The following is a 21,611-nucleotide window of genomic DNA, read 5'->3' as shown; positions in this document are numbered from 1 at the left end:
ATCTTAAACATTTATATTTACTAAGGTTTTCTCCTCCCCCCCCTCAGAAATCAGGTTAGAAATCAGGTTAGTCTTGCTCTGGGGCTAAAATGGGTGGTGCTGCTCATACCCCTCACCCTCTATAGCCACTTGTATATACATAAAAACCAGAAACCCATTGTTTAGAGTTACGTGACCTGTTATGTAAATGCACACACCAGGGGAGGTAGTTTCTAAAAGATTAAAGTTAGGGTGGAGGGCTTGCTACATAAAGAGACTGAGGGCAAGAACACAGACCACAGAGAGGGAAAACCTGGACCTGCAGCTCCCTATAAGGCAAAGAGGTATTAACACAGCCTCCATCTGAAGGTGTAAGTAGGAACTTTCTCATGACATTTGATCAAAACACTGTCCATGTAACAGTCTATGCAGAATAATACTAGATAGTTAAGCATTAACATGCTTTTTTTGGTGCCTGTGGATTAAAATTTTGAGTCTAGAAAAAAAATATAAAGGCTTATAGTAAATTAAATATTTGCAAATTTAAAGTTTTCTTATGCAGAGTTTTGGAGCATTCACGCTGCAATTTAGAGATTTTATTTTGTTTCTTTTATCTAGATAGTTTCCACGGAGTGACCATGGCTGAGTACAATCTAGAGGTAACAACAGGGGACATGCAATATGCAGGAACATGGGACCACATACATGTCACCTTATTTGGAACTGAAGGGCAGAGTGAGAGAACGGAGTTGGACAACTTTGGCCCCGACTTTACAACTGGGACAGTAAGTTGAATCACGTCGAACTTTGATCATATAGTGATTGTCAAATTAGATCTGGGACAACGAAATGGCTTTTGTTTGTGCATACTGTACATTTATTTCGGGGTATAATTTGTCTATCTAATAACTAGAGTACATTACATGTATCTTAATTTATTACTACACTTAATTATACAGAACAAATGGCACCAGCATGTGGCAATCTAGTGAGCACTTAAAATTTTAGTTCCTAATTCAAGGGCTGAGAGGCCCAGGAGCAAATTTACAGTTTGTTAAAAACTAATCTTTTAGACACAGTCTTTTGGACAGTTAACTTTAATTCAGTTAATCTTTCTAAAAGAAAATGTCATTTATAAAATTAATATTTTATATAATACAATTTTTAGAAGACTGAAGACTTTGGCTGACATAGGCACTCTTTAGATGTTGCCTTTATCATGTTCTACTAAATATTTTGAGTTAAATGTGTACACCATAACATACATGTTTAACTGTACTATATTTTATTTGGGAGTTTTTTTTTTAGCATTTTATTTGCGGTTTGAAAACAACCTCTTTCAACACTTTTTGCTTACTTTGTTCATATTTACATTAATCCCTATTTCCAGACAGGGACCTACACCTTGAAAACCAGTTTGTCTTTGGGGAAGCTCCTGCTTGTCAAGGTGGAGAAAGATCCGTTTTTGTTCAGCCAAGACGATGAGTGGTACTTCTCCAAAATAGTGGTGACGACTCCAGAAGGAGATGCCATTCTTTTTCCCTGTTACAGATGGATCTCCAGAGGAGAACTGGTGGAGCTGAGAGGAGGGAAAGGTCTGCTTTAAGTTCCCAAAATAGTTGATTATGATCATTAATATTAAGCTTTATGGATATCACTTGTTTTGGCAATTGTTATTTTTATCAATTCAATTTTAACTGTTCTTTTTATGTCCCAGCCATGAAGGTTTTTGAGGAGGCTCATCCCCTGTTGATTGACCACCGGAAAAAAGAGCTGATACTTAACAAGAGCTCTTACCAGTACGTTTTCGTGTGTGCAGAATAGTGTGTAGCTAGAGCTGCTCTTAAGGTCTCAAAAGTTTACCTGGAGAAATGTTTAGGTGCTTTTCAGTAACTTTCTCTGTTTCTTTAGATGGAAGATTATGGCTGAAGGACTACCTCACATCAACCATTGTGATAATGCGTCTGAACTCCCAGCTGAAATCCGCTTCTCCAAGACCAAAACAACTGAAATAGATGACACAAAAAGGAGAATGTGGGTCTACATATATGAGGAACACAACCGGATTCCAAAATAGTCATATTCTCTATGTTTTGAGGCAAAAAGTAAATTTGAAGCATTTATATCAATATTTTGTTTAAGCCTGTATTGTGTTTCTCTTTTCTACCTTACTTCAGTGGTATTGAACTTAAGCTGAAGGGGCTGATTGGATCTACTGAAAAATGGGAAAGAATTGAAGACATGAAAAAGATCTTCTGTTGGAAAAAGACAGCAATGTCAGGTAGATTTTTATTTTCCATTTTTCAGTTAAGCAGCATAACTCACCACAACGTCATTTTCATAGTTTCATAACAAGTAACTGCATATAAGGATTTAAGTGTTAATAAGAACGCACTTTGATAAAACTGCATCTAAAATTAATTAGATTGATTTGGCAATAAGATCTTTGTAATCCATAATGGATTTCATTTTTTATTTTTATTTTTAACAAATAGGGTGAAACCACATATTCTGTCCAGTGCAAATAGTTTAGAATTATTTTCACCTTTTAGTTTTCTCTTCGTTTTTCGGCTCTTGAAACGTATGCACGACAACTCTTGTGAGCTTAACATTTGTCAATATGGGATGATCTAACCCAAGAAACATTTCTAAGTTCAACAATAATATATTTGGTTAAACATTCCTTGTATAACTATGATTATGCATTTTACTTGAAATATATTCTGTTTAAAAAGGTTCAATAATTTAATAAAAAAAAACAACACAAGCCCAGTGTGATAGCACCATTCCAACATCTCTTTTGTTGGTTCTGATTGCAATCTGCTGCTTCTCAAATAGCAATGACTCAATGTAATCTATGAAAACGACCTAACAATGTCAAATCACATTAGACTAATTGTTGTTCCTGAAATGATTTGTTTTTCTACAAAGTAAAAGCTATTGCGGCTGTAAGCAGTCCAAAATAGTGCTGCCGCGAGGGGCTAAACACTGAGAGATGCACACTGTGACGCGCTTGAGATTGTATTGCAATGATTTTTATTCTTTTTCTTCCACACGTATAATACACTTAGCACTGCAGTTACCAAATGTAATTGTTACCTAGTGAGTAGAATAATTGCATTAATGCAGCGTAATGCATGATGCGGTCAACAGAAAGTATTCGCTCCCAGGCTCACCCCCTCTCTGTCAATGCCCAAAAAACCCAGGTGCACAGGTGAAGCAAACAAATAGATTATCACTTCCGCTCAAACCGCGATGAAAACGCCCACCACCTGCCATATCAGTGCACAACACAATAATCAACAAACAACATAAATGAGACCATAACCAACATCCGATATGTGGCTCCTACAAAAGCCTTTTTGGAACAAACCAACAGTCTTGTTTTTAGTTAAATTACCATGATGATCATGTTGTTTCAAACCTGAAAGAAAAACATTTTAGACATTACAATTGCTATTCTTCCAGAGTATGTTGCAAAGCACTGGAAGGAAGATGATTTTTATGGATCCCAGTTTCTGAACGCAGTCAACCCCAATGTGATCAAGCGCTGCTCAGAGCTTCCCCCCAACTTTCCAGTCACAGAGGAGATGGTGAAGCTGTTCCTGGAAGAGGGAAGTTCTCTGCGGAAGGAAATGGAGGTATACATATAAGAGGGGCTTTAAAATGGGTGATAATCCTTGCTTTGAGATGATTTGTGCATAAATGAAAAGTTTGTGAATCCTATTGCCTCAATTGATGACGAATCTGTGATACCTCTTGAGGTCTTAAACCCTTCTTTCTTCGATCTTTTCTTCCCAAACAGAAAGGCAATATATTCCTCTATGACCAGAAGAAGATGGATGGAATACCCCCTAGAGCCTATAATGGTGAACCTCTGACCGTGACTGCTGGTCTCTGTCTGTTCTACATGAACCCAGAAAACAAACTGATGCCAATTGCAATACAGGTGACAGCAAATCCGTGACAGCATTTACTGTATAAACTTAAGTAAAAGCATTGTTCTAATTACATAATCATATTACATGCCACAATACATAAGCATGCTTTCAGAAGCCCTGTTGGACTTTTTTATCATATAAAAACTAAATATGTATTTATCACATTCTAGCTGCATCAACAACCTTCTGAGCAGAACCCCATCTTTCTGCCCAGTGACCCAGAGACTGACTGGCTGCTAGCCAAGATGTTTATCAAAAATGCAGATTCCATGGATCATCAAGCAGTCCATCACCTCATGAACACTCACTTCCTGGCAGAGGTCTATACTGTTGCCGCTCTCCGCAGCTTCCCTGTGATTCATCCCCTCTACAAGGTATAATTACGCAGCAGAGGTGATAGTACTGGTGCACTTTTTTTCTATTCCCTTGATCTGAACTGATGATTTTTCAGGTATTTCTTGGGGCGCTTTACAGTATGTCTTTATTACAGAGTCGATAGAGCAGAGACAGGAAATGAGGGGAAAGAGAGATGAGGAATGCATGCCATGCAATAAATGTCAAACTCTAAACAGGGATGTTGGAATTGCATGTTCAGCACCCTTAACCTCTAGGCCACCACATAACTTTGTAGCTACAGTTATATTTGATCTCACCATAGTCACACTTTAACATATTGTTAATAATAAATACATAATTAATACATAAATATGACGAACAAAGTATAAAAAAAAGGTGGTGTGGGTTATATGCACATGTAGTGGAAGACCAGCACAAGGCTCCACATCTTTGAGTTTGGATATTCTGAGCCTTAGCGCCTACTGTATGTTTTTTGTTCCATCTCATTCCCACAACTTCTCACAGTTTCGTTTGCTCATGGCTTCTAGGGTTGCACGATATTCGAAATATGCACATACGTGGTACGGGTTTGTCACGTAGTGGACCCGTGCGCTGATGTGTACTAACATGTGCAAGTGGCACGGTAACTGGCAACTGAAATGATCATTATAGCGTTTCAAGCGGGCTCTAAATCGTACCCAACCAAACCACACAGCCAACGGACGGGACGGAGCGCTCCACAATATAAACAAAATATTGCATACTTATTGCAACACTTTCGATATAATATTGCGCAACGGTATATTGCGATAACGATATTGAGTCGATATATCATGCACCCCTAATGGCTTCTTTTCATGACTGACCCACCCAGGATGTGCTTCCTGTTGTTTGTTCAAATAAGCATCTTACTTGGACTTTTAAAATTCTTCCCTCTGTCTGTACAGATGCTGTTTCCACACTTCCGGTACACTCTCCACATAAACACTGTAGGCCGCAAATCTCTAATTGGGCCTGATGGGGCTTTTAGTAAAGTATGTCTTTTTAAAATATACATTTCTGAATATTCAAACTATTCCAATTATATTGCACCATTGCAAAACTAAGTTTTAGCATTTGATATTTTTGTTTACAATGTACTTTTATGTTTTACTTTACAAAACCTGCTTGATAATAAATATTTGTGTATTATTAATTTGTAGAGTTCACTTGGATATGATGGACTGAAAGAGCTCATGGGAAGGGCTCTCTCTAAAACGACTTACAGCTCCCTCTGTCTGCCAGAGAACATCAGAGAACGAGGACTGGAGTCCATCCCCAACTTCTACTACAGAGATGATGGCCTGAAGCTGTGGAACATTGTCAACAGGTTTATTTATTTTACAACCAACAGGTTTTTGGTTAAATACTTCTGGTGTCTTTCCTTGAGCACTGTCTTTCTGTCAGACATATGATAAAAACTGGTTTGAAAATGTTTACACAGGCCCAAGCCTAATTCAAATTCAACTATTTACTAAATGAAAATTTTAAATACATTTTTTTTTTTGTGTTTACCAGCTTTGTGAAGGCAGTAGTGGAGTACTATTATGCCTCAGACAGTGAGGTGTATAAGGACACTGAGCTGCAAGAATGGATCAGTGAGATATTCACACATGGCTTCTTAGGAAACAAAGCCTCAGGTAATTAACCCATGTTCTGAAGTTATTTGTAAACACACACACACACATATATATATATATATAATTACATTTATAACTTAATAGTAGCCTGTAGTATTTTTAAGTTTTTAATGTGAATGACGGATGACTATGCTGCCAACAGGGTTTCCAGCAGACTTTCATACCGTTGAGGAAGTAATCAAGTTCATCACCATGGTGATCTTCACAGTGACGGCTCAACATGCTGCAGTAAACAGTGGGCAGGTAAATAGTTGGGACAAAGAAATGCGTATTGATGTTTGATCAAGTATTGAGTTTGTTTTATCAAATGTATTAAACATTTGGCAGATATGCCATCTGCTTTTTCCCTTTAGCAGGGCATTAGTTGAGCATTACAATGGTGCAAATGTTGCATTTCCTAGATAAATGTACATCCCTTTTTTCTAATGTTTAACATTAGAATTAGTTTATTGAATTGGTTTCCCATCAAAGTTGATACATATTGAAGGTTCTTTCATTTTAGTTTGACTACTACTCCTGGGTGCCCAATAGCTCGCTCCTGCTGCACAAACCTCCTCCAACCACTAAGGGGCAGTCAAGCATGAACACCATTTTGGAGACCCTCCCAGATGTTGGAGAGACAGTCAGCTTTGTCGGAATGGCCCGTCTGCTTTCAGAGACATACACAGATATTGTAAGTATGGTGTTAATAAATACTTAAAGTAAGTTAATTATGGTCTACCATGGCCACATTTGAACATGCTTTCTTTTTTACCAGTCTTATTTTCTGTCTTGTTTTTGTCAATGTGGCAGGTTCCGATGGGTATATACCCCGAAGAACGATTCGATGAGCCTGCCCCTAAGCAGATTATTAAGGAATTTCAAGCAGAGTTGTCTTACCTCAGTGAAGAAATTACAACAAGAAACTCACAGCTTGAAGTACCCTACACATATCTGAACCCTGCTGAGATAGAGAACAGTGTAGCTATTTAGGAGAGTCTGAGGGAGCCATTCTGCATGAGATGATTGTATCCATGCATTTCTTAACACCTGTCTTGCAGGCTGGGAGGTGTGTTATACTTTGCATTTACTGATACAATAGGTGGTAGAGACAGTTTAGTGAGGTGTTGCATGCTGGGACAAGAGGACTATATTTTGGTTGTGTCACAATGAGTGGGCCCATATAATGGTGACATATAGACCTACAGTACTATGTTGAGCAGAAACTTAACTGATTAACACAGGCCACTAGTTACCAATTAGGCTGTTGCCCAAAACACCTAAATAATTGTGAAAGTGAATGGGTTTTATATTTAAAGTGTTTTGCATTTGTGTACATTTCTGCTTTTGATGTTGTTGTTTCAGACTTCTATAAGTGCATAACATTCATATTTATATATCAATCCTGAAAGCAGGAACACTCAAGTTCTGTATCAGCAATCAAAAACAGCAATATAACTCCGGGTTTCTTTCCTGTAACAAATGATCATAAGGACAGCGATTAAATAAATAAAAACAATATAGTATCCATACATTTGTCATTTTTTTATATTGTGTTGTAATCAAAATAAAGGTGGTCTTATGTTAATTAATGACCTCCATGTGGCCTGTCTCCTACTTCAATCCAGTAAAGTTCTTCAGTTGTTCAGATCGGCAACCTCCATATAGTTTTACTCAATGACTTTTTAGGCTTAACAACTGACTATACATTAGCAGGCAGAGGTTGCATTCATCAAAATGTAATGGTATTGGGGACAGTCTACTGTGATACACTCCACATCGCCTAATGGTAGTAGTATCCTAAATAACACCTGTTAATGTAACGCAGTGCAATTCAACAGCACCATATACAGTACCAGTCAAAAGTGTTGGCTTTAATGGCCAAGTAAGTGTAAACGCACAAGGATTTTGACTACGGCTTTTTGTTGCTCTCAAAGTAAATACACAGAAATAAACATACGGCTAAAAACAAGGACAACAAAGCTGAACAAGGTAAAAAAAAAACATTTGACTACTATGTAGCTACATATGTTTGTATATTATATAGGCCTACAAAGCCTATACATATGCATATTCATACATACATGTAGGCTAAACATACAGCTCTATGAGGATTGTAAACAGTTATTTTTATTCGTAGATTAATACTGAAACTATATGAAAACAATGAAGTAACACAGGAATATGTAGTAAGATGGTAGTAAGCAAAATAAGTGTTCATCCAGCAAAGAGGTAGTCACCTGGAATGCTATTCCAACAGTAGGATATTGAAGGAGTTCCTATATATGCTGAGCACTTGAAGGCTGATTTTCCTTTACTCTGCAGTCCAACTCGCGGGAAATGGAAATACTACTTACATTGTACTTGAGTACAATACTTTTGTAAATTAAAGTATTTTGAGTATTTCGAATTAGACCATGTAGAGTTTGCCCTGATGTGGCTGAGGAATGGTGCGCTTTAATTCAGACAGAGTGGGACTTCATGTTTGTCTACCACCTCTTTGCTGCAACCTACACTGTCCAAAATACGAGCCGATTATTTTTAGACAACACCATTCAGTTAATGGGCCACGCGGACCTCATACTATATTAACCAAAACCCGCCATAATAAACGACTGAGGACATATTTAGTTAAGGCTTCGACAATGTTATTCAAATTCGGTATCATTCTCACTCCAGAGTCTTCGGATGTAGAGGTCTTTGTTTTGGGTTCGCGTACGGAAATGGGAAACTGGGATCCGAGCGGAGCGGTTGAGATGAGAGCCTCCCAGAAGCTCCTGTCAACACATGAACCGTGTCTGTGGATCGGCGACGTGCAGCTGGCAGAGCCGTTCAAAGACACACTGTGGTTCAAGTTCGTCAAAAGAGTCCGAGGCACTTATATCTGGGAAGGTATTCATCAATACGGTGCATTCGATTCAGCCGCGTACAAACGTATTGTTTTTGAGACGTGACACAGATTTAATGTCGTCGACGTTTCAGGCAAAAGACGAATATAACTCCGCCATGTTTGGTTCATTGTGTGTAATGTATCCTTAACGCCACATGATGGCGGTAAAGTGGCACTTGGTTTTAACTTAATGCTCGGCGGTTTATGGATTTCAATGCACACATGCCTTACCTAAAGAAATGCGTTTTTACTGAGACTTGTCGGTAAGCAGCAAATCCAGTGTCACAATATATCATTACAATTAAAAGTCCTGCATTCAAAGTTATACTTTAGTACAATGTATTTATAACAGTTGTATGTTATCTGCAATCAGATACAGTTCAGACAGTAAATAAACTCAGAATGCAAAATGGCCCCATTCAGAGTGTTAACTGGATTATTATTGTTGAAGCATTAACATGTAAGCAGTATTTGAATGTAGTAACTGGTTGAAGTAGAGCAAATTTTTTTAATCTATATAGGCTTGGGTTGTTTGTAATCTAAATATGTATATACATAGAGTCTATTGTAAAAATTAATTATATTTTATGATCTGCAAATTACCTAGGTACCTGTCCAACGAATGTACTTTTGTGAGGTAAAAACTATAATATTTCCCTCTAAATCTTTGTGAAATGAAAGTATTCAGTAGCAGAAAGTACCCGCTTACTGTGCTCCATTGCTGCAACACAACAAGCGCCTGGAAGTACGGTGGCCGCCAAGGAAACCAAAACTTGCGTGTGTTAAATTTGGAACCAATGATCAGATTCAAAACAATTTCAAATGTTTCTAATAAAGAAAACGATTCCATTGGAACCGTAATTTTTCAATTTAAACAATTCCAAGTTGGAACTGGTTCTCAATGCCCAATCCTACTCTCCACCACTAGTTGTTATGATCAGAAGAAACCCATTTTCTCCCTTTGTTTTTCTATTGAACGCAACGTTGTACATTTGTCCATCAAAGAAAAATATAGACAACATCTGCCTGTATTTGTTTAGGAAATAAATCTTTATATAAAAAAACATATTTATGAGTACTCAATGTCCCAAAACATCCTTAAATGGGTATTTGGTCACTAACCTGCAGAAAGGGTGTCTTCTTTGTCACCAGGCAGCGGTCCAAGCCATGACAGATGTTGTTCATATGATGAGAGGAACATGGTGGATGGAGTGTACTGCCATCCGATTGGTCACTGGATAGAGGAAACAGGACACACAGATGAGATGAAACACACCACCAACTTTTACTTTAGTGTGGCTGGTCAGAAGGCCATTCATTTCTCCAGGTAATACAGTACAAAGCCAAAGCCATCAGCGTGATGATGTATGGGAATTATGCGAATGTCTAAATTTCATAAAGTTCAAAGTTACAGTTTCAGCTAAAAGATTTAAGAATAACACAAAGACAGGCGATAAAAACAAGATAAAGTAAGTACAATGTTGGGTAAGATGTAGGTGTGTGTGTGTGTGTGTGTGTGTGTGTGTGTGTGTGTGTGTGTGTGTGTGTGTGTGTGTGTGTGTGTGTGCTGCAGAGGGCTACTCCGTTATTTTCTCAAACATGTTGACTGACAAAAAGCTTCACATGTATGTCTCCTCTTTCCACACACACAAATAAAGGTTATTTAAATGAATCAATCAATAGGGAAAAAAAACAAATACGGTAATTACAACCAGAACCAAAAAGTGTGCGTGTCCAGGGTGGGATGGGTGTGGCTTTCTTTTGTAGTTGGCCAGTGCAAAAGTCCTTCAGAGGAGGCGTTGTAGTTCCGATGACTGTACCACACTGTGCAGCAGTAGCCCAGGAGGCTCTCAATAGTGGCACCGTAAAGGTTTACCAGCAGCTGCTGTTGGGGGTGATACCTTTTTAAATTTTTAAGGAAGTATAGTCTCTGCTGGGCCTGGTGAGAGATGTTTACAGACCATGCAAGATCTGCCGTGATATAGGCTACCAGGAATTTGAATCTCTCCACCCTCACTACCTCCTCCCCCTGTATGCAGAGGGCAGAGTGCTCAATTCGCCTTGATCATCTGAAGTCTATTATCAGTACAGTGTCCTGCAAAGAGGGCAGGGCAGTCATGTCACACTGCCCTTTCTTGATGAAAGTTGTTCCTCTCTTACAGGGCAGACAAAGCCGTAATCACCCTCTTAGGCCTGCTCACTCCATTGCTTTTTAACCTTGCTCGCTCTCATTTAGTTATAAATGCTATAGGTCACTTGAAAATTTATGTCCTTTCAAAACGTAGACCACAAGCAGTTGCATTATCAGCTCATACGTTAAGTATGAGGTATTTGGCTTATGGAATGGCAATGTCTGTTGAGGAGTCAGTTAGTTGCAACAATAGCAATTCATATTGATGGTTTGGAGGATGCATGTTCATATTTCAATGAAATCTGTAAATTGGGCTTAAATTGATGAGTAAATAGTCACATGCACAACACCAAGCATATACTCCATCAACCTTCCCATGCATGCTTTCCTTTTGTAAGGCAAACACTCAGTGCCATGGTATACCAGGCACAGCAGAAATGAGCCCAGGACCCCTGAGGCAGTGAGTACATAACTTGCATAAGAATGAGCAGGCTTGGCTGGTGACATGTTTTAATTTGTGTCCGAAGACCTTACAAGGCTTATGTCAAGGACCTGTGTTCAGTAGGAATCACTGTACCCTTGTATCTTTCCTAATAATAGCTTTTTCAAATTAGTCCCTCAGACTTCCAGAGGTATCCGTGTAGACCCAAGTATCATACACACTCACCTCTGCAATAACTCATCATATGATTCAAAGAGACTTTTAACTCGCTGTGTAGCAGGTGCCTCGTCTCTCATGCTGGTATTCAGGGGAGAGGAGGCCTTAAGGATATATAGAGATTTTTGTTACAAGTTTTTATAACTGTTGAACTGAACAAGAGTCAATTTATAAAATCAACTTGGAACAACTGAACAGTGGGGACAAATAACACATACTTTATTATTCCTACATTGTTAACTAGGTTAAGTGAAAATGTAACTACTGGAACTACTAGAATCTTCCAAGAATTCCCATATTTTCATTTTACCATAAAAGATAAGTAGTAACTGTCAGTCTTACTGGATGGATAATATGAAATTTGTTTTGACACAACTTGTACAGTTTTTCAGTTTTTTTTAGTCCAATTGTTATATATTGATAGTGTGTGATAGTAAGAACAAACACGTGTATAATTCTTTAGTGGCAAAAAAGGACAGTTTCACCTACATCAAAGCTGCTTTTTTTTAAAGGAGAGGTCATCTGATAACAGCAAGTCAAGACCAGGGACTTTCACTGCAGTGTGACTCTGGGACATCGCGGATTGACGGTGTCCTTCCTTCCTTTTACGTTTCACCTCCTCTGGTTGTTGACTTAATGCATGCTAATGAGCACTAAATGGAGCCTGCCTCAGACCATAGTGGTCAGGAGGAGGAAGGACAAGAGGTCAATAAAACATCACTGCTATGAGGGAAAGAGGGAGGAAGGTAGGAGACAGAAACAGAGTGAGATGAAATATTTTGCTCATTAGTGATCTGCTAAGGTCAGCTTTCCTCTAATCTGCCTATAGGACAGATTTCTTTTAAACTCATTTTGTTCAGGAGTAACTTGCATTCAACATGCAGTCTCTCTCTCGCTACACATTTGTTGTTTTTTTCTTTCAGTGTCTGATGCTCTCTTCAAACCCATTTAACCATGTTATCCTTTATTATAGCTACAGTTCAGTTGTAATCCATCATCACTTTTCTTTATTCTGTATCTTTACCTTTCATCCTTTGTTGCTTCATTTAAACATTGCTCTTGAAAAGCAGATCCATTCTGATCCTGTGTTACATGATCATATTCACCTGTACATTATTTACCTGTTCATAATTTAGTGGGTAGTCAGTCATGTCATGAAGCTCACAAGTTCAGCATGTATATCATTCAATATTGACTTGCATACACAGTAATGATTAATGCGTCCCTGTTTATTGCCCCCAGGGTGCTGCCACGTATTTGGCTGGGCAGCTGCCCTCGACAGGTGGAACATGTGACTATAAAGATGAAGCATGAATTGGGGATTACTGCAGTGATGAACTTCCAGACAGAGTGGGATGTGGTGAACAACTCCAATGGCTGCAGGCGCAACCCTAGGGAAGCCATGACCCCGGAGACCATGATGCATTTGTACAAAGACTGTGGCCTTGTGTATGTGTGGATACCCACACCTGACATGAGCACTGATGGTAAGGAGAATTCTGTGGACATACAAGAATAAATACAGTAATAACTAGATTGGCACTCTGATAGCGCAGACTGGCGACAAGGCCAGTGGTGCATTCACATGCTCCTCGATTGGTCCTATTTTGAGTCATTCTTCAGACTTTGCTGTGTTCGTAAGCTTTAAGTCGTAATGTTGAAACATGGATGCTGCAAAGAAGATGTCGTATTTTATTGCTCATTAGCTTTAAGCCGTAATGTTGAAACAACATGGATGCGACAAAGAAGCTGTGTCGTATTTTATTACTTTAAACAACACGTTGATAGCTGTTTTCAGTATTTGCGCGAAAACAAAGAGAAAAGGAAATGGATCAAGTGACCCATGAAATATGGTCAGGAAGTAATTTTTCTGATTATTCTGACACCACATCAAGGCAGCATAAATGCTCTATCTCGTAGTGTTAACGAAAGTGAAAAATAATTTGTATATCTGCCCCATGATTTAGATCTGCTCCAAAATGTAATGGGTTCTTCCTTGACGGATGCTACACCCTTTCCACCAAGTGTCATGATAATCGTGCAAGTAGTTTTTTTCGCTGACAAACAACGCAACAACCAGACAGACATACCAAGCCGAAAACATAACCTCCTTGATGGAGGTAATAATAGTATTTGATCAAGTCAGAGTGAGGGGACAGATGCAGCTTGTAGCTGTTTGGGACTCAACATCTCCCTCATAGCCACTTGGCAATGGATATACTATATATTGCAGTCTTGAGTCTGGATCCTACAACTGAAAAGCCTTAAACTTACTCAGTAAAGAAAAGAAAAGCTAACTGAAGGTTCCATTCAAATATTTAAAGGTAAAAAGATCAGCAAGAAGTCTGTGATTAATAGAATTATAGCTAACTATGACCACTAATCACCTTCCAAGGTTTCCTTTAACTAGAATGTTAATAATTGATCATACAGTATCTATGGTGTCTTATGTGTCAGTCACAAAAGAAGTGCTATTTATGCTTCCACAGTGAATTAAAGCAAATAAATAATTCATTTGGTAAACCAAAGTGCAAACAAAATTATCCGAGATAGAGATTCTACTACATGTGTACCTGTCGATACTTGTGATTTATTACTTATTATTTTGCTCTAGAATCCAGCAACCTGCCCAACGATTGTGATAAATGTACATTTTAAGTATGCATGGGGTGCCTTCAGGCAAACGACATGCCACATATATTTATGTTTCTCTTCTAAAGGTGATGCAAAGTGGTAACCATGAGTCCATACAGTATGTTAATCATAAATATGATTTTCTTATTTCATTAAACCAATTCCATACAAAAATTCATTTATCCAACTAACAAACATTGTCTGTGTATCCAAAGACTAGTCTATGTCCACGACGTTCCACATCCTGGATTGCTCTGTTGCCGCCGGAATTTTTCGCCGAATTTCACTCTTTCGGCCGGATGTCCGGTACCTTCCACTTCCTTTGTGTTGGCATTCTAAACCCCGGTCGATTTATGAGGACTATGGTTAACTGCTCCTCAGATCTCTGCAGGGTAAATCCAGACAGCTAGCTAGACTATCTGTCTAATCTGAGGTTTTCTGTTGCACGACTAAAACAACCTTTGAACGTACACGTTCCGCCAAAACAAGTTCCTTCCTGAGGCTATTTTTCAGCGACACAGGGCCTGCTGCCGGTGCTTAGCATGACGATTGTGATTGGTTTAAAGACATGGCAATAAATCCCAGCACATTTTTCTCCTATCCCGGAATGCTGTGTGGACTAGCCAGTCCCTCCTTTGCAGTGCTGTGGAGGATGGTCTGGTTAAGCGAGACTATCCAAAGCCTGATCTGATCTTTTTTCCTCTGTGCCATAGACCTCCATTGTTGACCAAAAATGATTAAACACATCAATGAGCCACACCATTGCATTAAGTGGCTAGTTTCTTTATCCTAAGTCAAACCCAGATACTCCTTTCTTGTTCCGTAAATACTCACTAGAACACAAATTTGTATTAATCCATAGCTAAAAAATAGTCCCCAACAAATGCACTAAATATTTCTGTTTGAGTAATGTTTGTTACTACAGTGCCTAGATAATAACTGAGCCTTTAAAAAAAATACACTTGTGAGCTGTTTTCATGGGCCTGGACAACGTGACATCATGACTTCGCATAAACATACACGCCACTTTCTAAAGCAAAGTGGCGTATTATCTGTACGCATTTTGAGCTATCTGCGTGTATGTCTACGCCGTATACAGCACGCCATATACAGCACGCCGTATACAGCACGTTGCATTTTGAGCTATCAGCATGTATGTCTACGCCGTATACAGCGGACGGGTTGCAGACTGATCTCAATAAGTGGCGTATGTATGACACGCCAATTCATATGCCATTTTGGCGTGTTATCAAGACGCATAATCGCTTTTCGGACGGTTGGGTTTAGGAAAACAATAACGGGGTTGGGTTTAGGAAAAGAAGAAAGCCACGGTTGGGTTTAGGAAATGTGACACCCGGGACACGATCCCCAGTCTCCTGGGTGAAAGTCCGGTTTTGTTTGACCCATCCACCACCCCAACCAACCTTCCTACATGGATTTTCGGCCTTTCATACTACTCGCTACAGCGTAAATTGACACGCAATCGCAAGGTAATGTAAGACAATAGAGGCCAAACGGTGTTGATAAACACGCTAAAAAGCGATTATGCGTCTTGATAACATGCCAAAATGGCATACGAATTGGCGTGTCATACATACGCCACTTATTGAGTACACAAATAAGTGTACGCAAAATCTTGAGATGAACAAATGCATTGTTGGTTTTTGTCTTTTAATGGAATTTATTGAGATAAGAAAAATATAGAATATCGCAAGCCTCCTTTAAGTGTATTGTGTGTTATGGTCTTCATCTGCAGGTCGGATCCGGATGCTTCCCCAAGCTGTATTCTTGCTTCATGGTCTCTTGGAGAATGGTCACACAGTCTATGTTCACTGTAACGCTGGAGTAGGCAGGTCGACGGCAGCTGTGTGTGGCCTGCTTATGTACGTCCTTGGCTGGAGCCTGAGGAAGGTGCAGTACTTTGTTGCAGCCAGAAGGCCGGCAGTGTACATAGATGAGGAGGCTTTAGTCCAGGCTCAGGCAGACTTCATTCAGAAGTTTGGACAACTCCAATCATCCATCTCTTATCCAGAGACATGAGACATTGAGTGTCCTAATAATGAAGTCTTACAGTTATGGAAAGCTTTACTGGACTGGACTCCTTTAAACTACAATGAATGTGTGAAAAAAATATACTGTATAGTCAGTTTGAGAGGTGCCAGAAGGTGAAATAAGCTGTGGCAAGAAAATTAACTTCTTTCTACTTAAATCTAATGTAAGTAAATGACCCATTTCAGCTGAGTGGCTTTTGAAATCTGGTTGAGCCCCAAGTATCTGGAGAGAGTTCCGCTGGCTGACAGCATAGATGTTCCAAGCAATTAATCCTACTGTGATAGGTGTTAGCTTTTTTTACTTCAAGATTTACCCTCTGCAATTTAGCACATACAGTTGCAAATTGTGCACTTGAAGTCAGCTTTAGGACACTATTAGTCGTTTTCAGTAAATGTCTGCAGGGGTGCCTGGAAAGACCTATTCGTTTAGCCTTTTTTTCTAATGATCAATGAATAACAGCAAAGAAATATATACAGTATATCACCATATTACCTATACCGCTGTTTGCTCTCATCCAAAAAGCTGTGCTCCTCAGTAAAGGATTATTCCACAGTTGCTATTGCATAATTATGTATCAAGTTAGTGGATCCCCTTTTTTATTTCAGAAGGAAAAAAAATTCCTTTCTTCTTTTGGAAAGAGCTATTAATGCTGCATGAAAATAACACTCCTTGCCAAAGCAACAAATCAATTCTTAAAACCAAAATAACAACAATGCCTCTCTCCCTCTGTCAGCTCCCAGACATTGAAGAATACAGCTCCGCCCCATCTCGCTCAGAGAGCTTGATAGCATTTCATCTTTATTTATTTATACGACAGATGCTATTCCGACCCATCTCCCAAATAACAAAAACAACATCCCTGCCAGACCATTTTAATGCATACATAAGAAGATTATTGGAATAGTGTTTGTTGTCAATTGTGAACGTCTGCCTTGATTTCTGTTAAGGATATATTGCTTTTTTAAGATAGTGTTTTGCTATATCCTGTCCCTGGTTTAAGATAGTTAGTGGATTAGAGAAGAGGAAATACTTTACTTCTCAAGCACAAGTCATATTTTAATTACCTTTCAGTGAGTCCCTCACACAGCACTTTATGAGGGTGTCAGTGGAGATGGGTGGGTAGAAACTGATTAAACTGGTAAACTACAGCCTCGTGGTGCATTTGAAGTAATTGTAAATGTCCTTTTCCCATCTGGTGGTTGTTTTTGTCATTCAACAGCAATTTACAAGTGAAATAAGTTATTGTTATTGTTGTACATTATTATTAAATCATTTAATTTTGACCATATGGCCTTAGCAATAAACAAGCCGTTCTTTAATGTCACCAATTGTTGTTTAGTACCCTTTTTCTTTCTTTTCTTTTTTTAGTTTCTTAAAAAGTATCGGTTCAGGCACCGCTAATTATGTATGCGATTAATTTCGATTAATTAATCACAGAGTATGTAATTAATTAGATAAAATATTTTAATCGATTGACAGCCCTAATTTGTAGTCAACATGATTTCCAGGATCTGACAATCACCTACACCGGATTCCCCGGATCCTTGCATTCCTTGTCAATTTGCATTTATTGTATATACAATATTAGAAACCAACAAAATAGTTTGACCTGCTGAATTGAGATTAAAGATATAATAACTTCATAATTTCAGCCATTAAAACGGCTTCAGTCAAGTTGGGGATATTAATCAAAAGCATGGGTCAGGTTAGAGAAGGATACCAATGCAGCAAGAGCAAGGGTGGGAGACAGGTGGGCCTATATTAAAACTAATTAGACCCATTATATTTAGTGTATTATAACAGGCAATATTGATTTTCCATACATGCTATGCCACTACAAGTTCATGACAGTGCCACAGCCCAATATCAGCTGAGAGACACCAGCCAAGATCAAAACAAAATACCAGAGCTGTGCATCTACAGAATGTCTGAAATGGCAAATCTAAGAAGCTGTGAAATGTGTATCATTATTGTTAGCAGTGGGAATAATGCCTGTCAGTGTATCAAAGACAGCAAGTACCCTGGACAGCGCCTGCATCCCTGGTGGCCTCTGGATCGGCACTTTACAACTGCCGTGACACACAGGTGCAGAATGTTAGAAAAGATCTACCTGAGCTGTACAGGCAACCAGGATGATGCTATAGACTGTAGGCTGATTCACTGATTGTTACATTAACCTGAGTCAGGCTTCTACTGGGCATTAAAATCACTTGGGAAAAGAATGGGTCCATTTCATCATAAGAATGTGTACTCTCAATCAACTTGTGTAGAAATGACAATTGTATTTGATAACTATACTTAGGTCAACTTCTCTATCTATAAAGTCATAGCCTGCTCCCATGTTATGCTTGCACATCATTGAAAAAAAGAATCACTTGTGGAGTGCAGACACATTTTATTCTGGTAAGAAATACATTGCTGCCAATCAAATTCTGCATAATTCAGCCACATAACCATGTAGTATAGTTACACTCATGTTACACACATTTGTTTACGTTTTGTATTAGATATTATCATCTAAAAATAGCCAGCCGGTCAATTCCAGTTATGAAGAGTGAATTATGTTTTGTCCAATACATAATAATTGTATTATCCTCTAATGATTTTTTTTTTTTTGTGATTAACAATTATTTATTTTTTTAACAACATACAAAACATACAACTTGCCTTCTAATGATTTTAAACGATGAACTCCACCCTTTGAAACGTTTACCACCCATCGTCCATGCACTTCTATTAGCTAAACCAGTCTGCATTGGGCATTTATTCACCATAGAGAGGTAAAGCATTTTTACCTGCACAGTCCCGCGAGTCACACATACAAAGGGACACAAATTATTTATATTCATCACATTAGTCTGGGCACCCTTGGTCAATTTACTTAATATATTTCAAGTCCAGCCATACAATTTGCATGGTGGAGGCTCATTGTGTGCTTAAGAAAAATTCAGCAATGAAGTCATTGCTCTTGACTTTGCTCCCGGGCAAAACTCCAAACACCCTGGCAGGTACTGCCAGTAGAAAGAATAGTCAAGAGATGTGGCTTGACCAAAAAGCTCAAAATTTACAGGCTTATTCTACCATGTACAGTATGTTTGTTTATGTATGTAGCTTGCACCAGCAGCCCATCTTGTCGGAGGACAGGAGGGAGGTTTATCTATGCTGTTCAATAACATCAGACTATGAGGCATTCTGTTAAATATGACTAAACATGAGTAATGTCAGACAGTTAAAAATACAGTAAAAGCTATATCAATAAATCTGAGAGGCTGCAGCATGCGGACGACAATGGATGGATGGATGCAGTATAACATTGTTGAATAATAAATACATCTGAGATTGCAAGACATAGACTGACTGTGTGAGGCTGAAAAGCATTTTTTATGTGTGTGCCATGCCAGAATATGGCATGTGTTTCTCCAGACACACTGCATACAAGACATGATAGATATGAATTCTGTGTAGACACTGACAGCAGCTTTTTCCAACCGGTTTTGATCGTTGGAAAATGCTGACCATTCTCCACACTTCCACACCTCCACTGTAGCAGTCAAGAAAAATGCTCTCTTGCAGAAGCCATTTTATGGAAAACATAGATACAGTGAGGTTGTTGAACTGCCAAGCAGCAACTTAATTGTATCAATGTGGTCCAAGCTGAGCCCATGTGGTAGTAGCAACCTTCAAAACGGCTGGTGAAAATGTTGTGAGTAAATAATTTTAAGTAGTAAGATACCTCAATCAAATTTCTTGCAGTTTTTCATCATGAACTTGCAAGCATTCTGTGTTAAATTATAAGGATTTGAAAGCAGTAACTCATGTACAGAGTCACAGAGAAGGAGCCGTCAAAACATTCACCAGAGCAAGTAGGGGGGATTATCCAAGCAGCCAACATCTGATGTACTGGTCTGTGGAAATCCAGCCATTACTTATGAAATACCATTAATGGGCCCAAGTGTTGATCAGGGAGAACTGAACTTTAATGCATTATTTGCAGTCTGAGTCATTCCTAAAGCAGCTAGTGGCAGTGCCCTACTGATATTCAATAATACCCAGCCTTTGTCCCTGGGGAACCATAACAATGACTGGGCTGATATATGCAGACTTGATATTTCTCATGTAGACTGTGTGAATACAATCTGAAAATTGTTTATTTCTTTAACACATAACGTATGCACCTAATTAATTTCCTAATCCATTGGTGGGCTTTTGCCTTTACTCAGGGTGCACTTTATTTCCTTTTTATCAATAACCTTACTGAGATTTCACTTATTATTAATATACTTTTTGTACAGGTATATTATTCCACAATCCTTGTCTGATCAAATGCAAAACAGGTGCAATTTTCACACAATGCCTATTCATATTCATCTTATCTTATCTTTTTGGACATTTTACATCAGTGATCTAGTTAGCATAGGCATACTGTATAACAGGTGTCTAGCACCAAAACAAACACAACATGAAAACATGGAAATAACTGTCATTTTCTTTTTTAAATTATGTTTGATTTTGTTTTTGTCATTGCTTTAAAATGTTATTTATCCTACTGTATATGCATATCCTTTGTTTGTCAGATTGTGAATAGTCGTCTTATCCAAATAAAAATGTAATAGTAGTCAACTTAACAGTTTCTTCAATGGTCTAGTTTTCAATCGACTTTATCAGTCTCTTTTATATTCTCTTCCTCTTCCTCTAATGCCAGAAATTGATCTTAAAAATGTATTGTGGATGAAGTGTAGTTGTATCTGAACTTCATGTATCAGTGTTTGGATGGTTTGCTTAGCTAGATTTAAAAAAGCGCTGGCTGATAAATGTGTAGCCAAAAGACAACATCTGTGAATCTTGTGTGTGAGTTTTCACAAGACTAATCTTTGTCATGAAAATATTGCTCATACTCACATTACATGTATGTCTGAAGTTATTTGAAGTAATTGCACCAGAGTGTTGTTCACTGTTACTGGACTGCAAAGAGATGTTTAATTTCAAGACACAACTGCATGCAATATATGATTGTTGGTGGTTGCAATGCCTTTCTCCATTTATGATACTGAATCACTGCACTCAATTTCAGCACATTACTATTCATCACAGAGAAAGGAAGAGTGGTGGGTGAGAGAAAATGAGAAATGGATGAAGTAAGTCATTTGCTTTGACAAGCCCCCACCACAGCTATTCACTGTGTGACTGTACTGACTGGCTTTCTGTAAAATCCTTTCTTGCTGTCAATACCTCAGTTGTTCTCTCAATCATTCACGTTGACACTGCCATTGATCAATGTCAGTGGGACAGATTCTGATAAGAACAAGGGAGGGGGATACAAAGCTGTTGAGCC

The 21,611-nt window shown here is 38.6% G+C and overlaps 2 protein-coding genes across 2 annotated transcripts; both read left to right on the top strand.

Moving 5' to 3' along the window:
- Positions 1-92: 92 nt before the first annotated feature.
- On the top strand, positions 93-7,406 carry LOC144533845 (hydroperoxide isomerase ALOXE3). Its single transcript, XM_078275411.1, has 14 exons — positions 93-764; positions 1,370-1,574; positions 1,697-1,778; positions 1,891-2,013; positions 2,157-2,260; positions 3,448-3,620; positions 3,785-3,928; positions 4,091-4,294; positions 5,204-5,290; positions 5,459-5,625; positions 5,814-5,935; positions 6,078-6,178; positions 6,438-6,608; positions 6,728-7,406. Exons 1-14 carry the CDS (start codon positions 618-620, stop codon positions 6,905-6,907), a joined length of 2,010 nt encoding a protein of 669 aa, XP_078131537.1. The 5' UTR covers positions 93-617; the 3' UTR covers positions 6,908-7,406.
- Positions 7,407-8,437: 1,031 nt separating this feature from the next.
- On the top strand, positions 8,438-20,816 carry epm2a (EPM2A glucan phosphatase, laforin). Its single transcript, XM_078275305.1, has 4 exons — positions 8,438-8,806; positions 9,957-10,131; positions 12,836-13,080; positions 15,984-20,816. The coding sequence occupies exons 1-4, from the start codon at positions 8,560-8,562 to the stop codon at positions 16,265-16,267; spliced, it is 951 nt and encodes a 316-aa protein (XP_078131431.1). The 5' UTR covers positions 8,438-8,559; the 3' UTR covers positions 16,268-20,816.
- The last annotated feature ends 795 nt before the right edge of the window (positions 20,817-21,611 follow it).

This window comes from Sander vitreus, chromosome 18 (genome assembly GCF_031162955.1).
Source record: "Sander vitreus isolate 19-12246 chromosome 18, sanVit1, whole genome shotgun sequence".
Taxonomy (NCBI): Eukaryota; Metazoa; Chordata; class Actinopteri; order Perciformes; family Percidae; genus Sander; species Sander vitreus.
The sequence above is the reverse complement of the archived record's forward strand: the minus strand, read 5'-3'. Positions and strand labels throughout refer to the sequence as shown.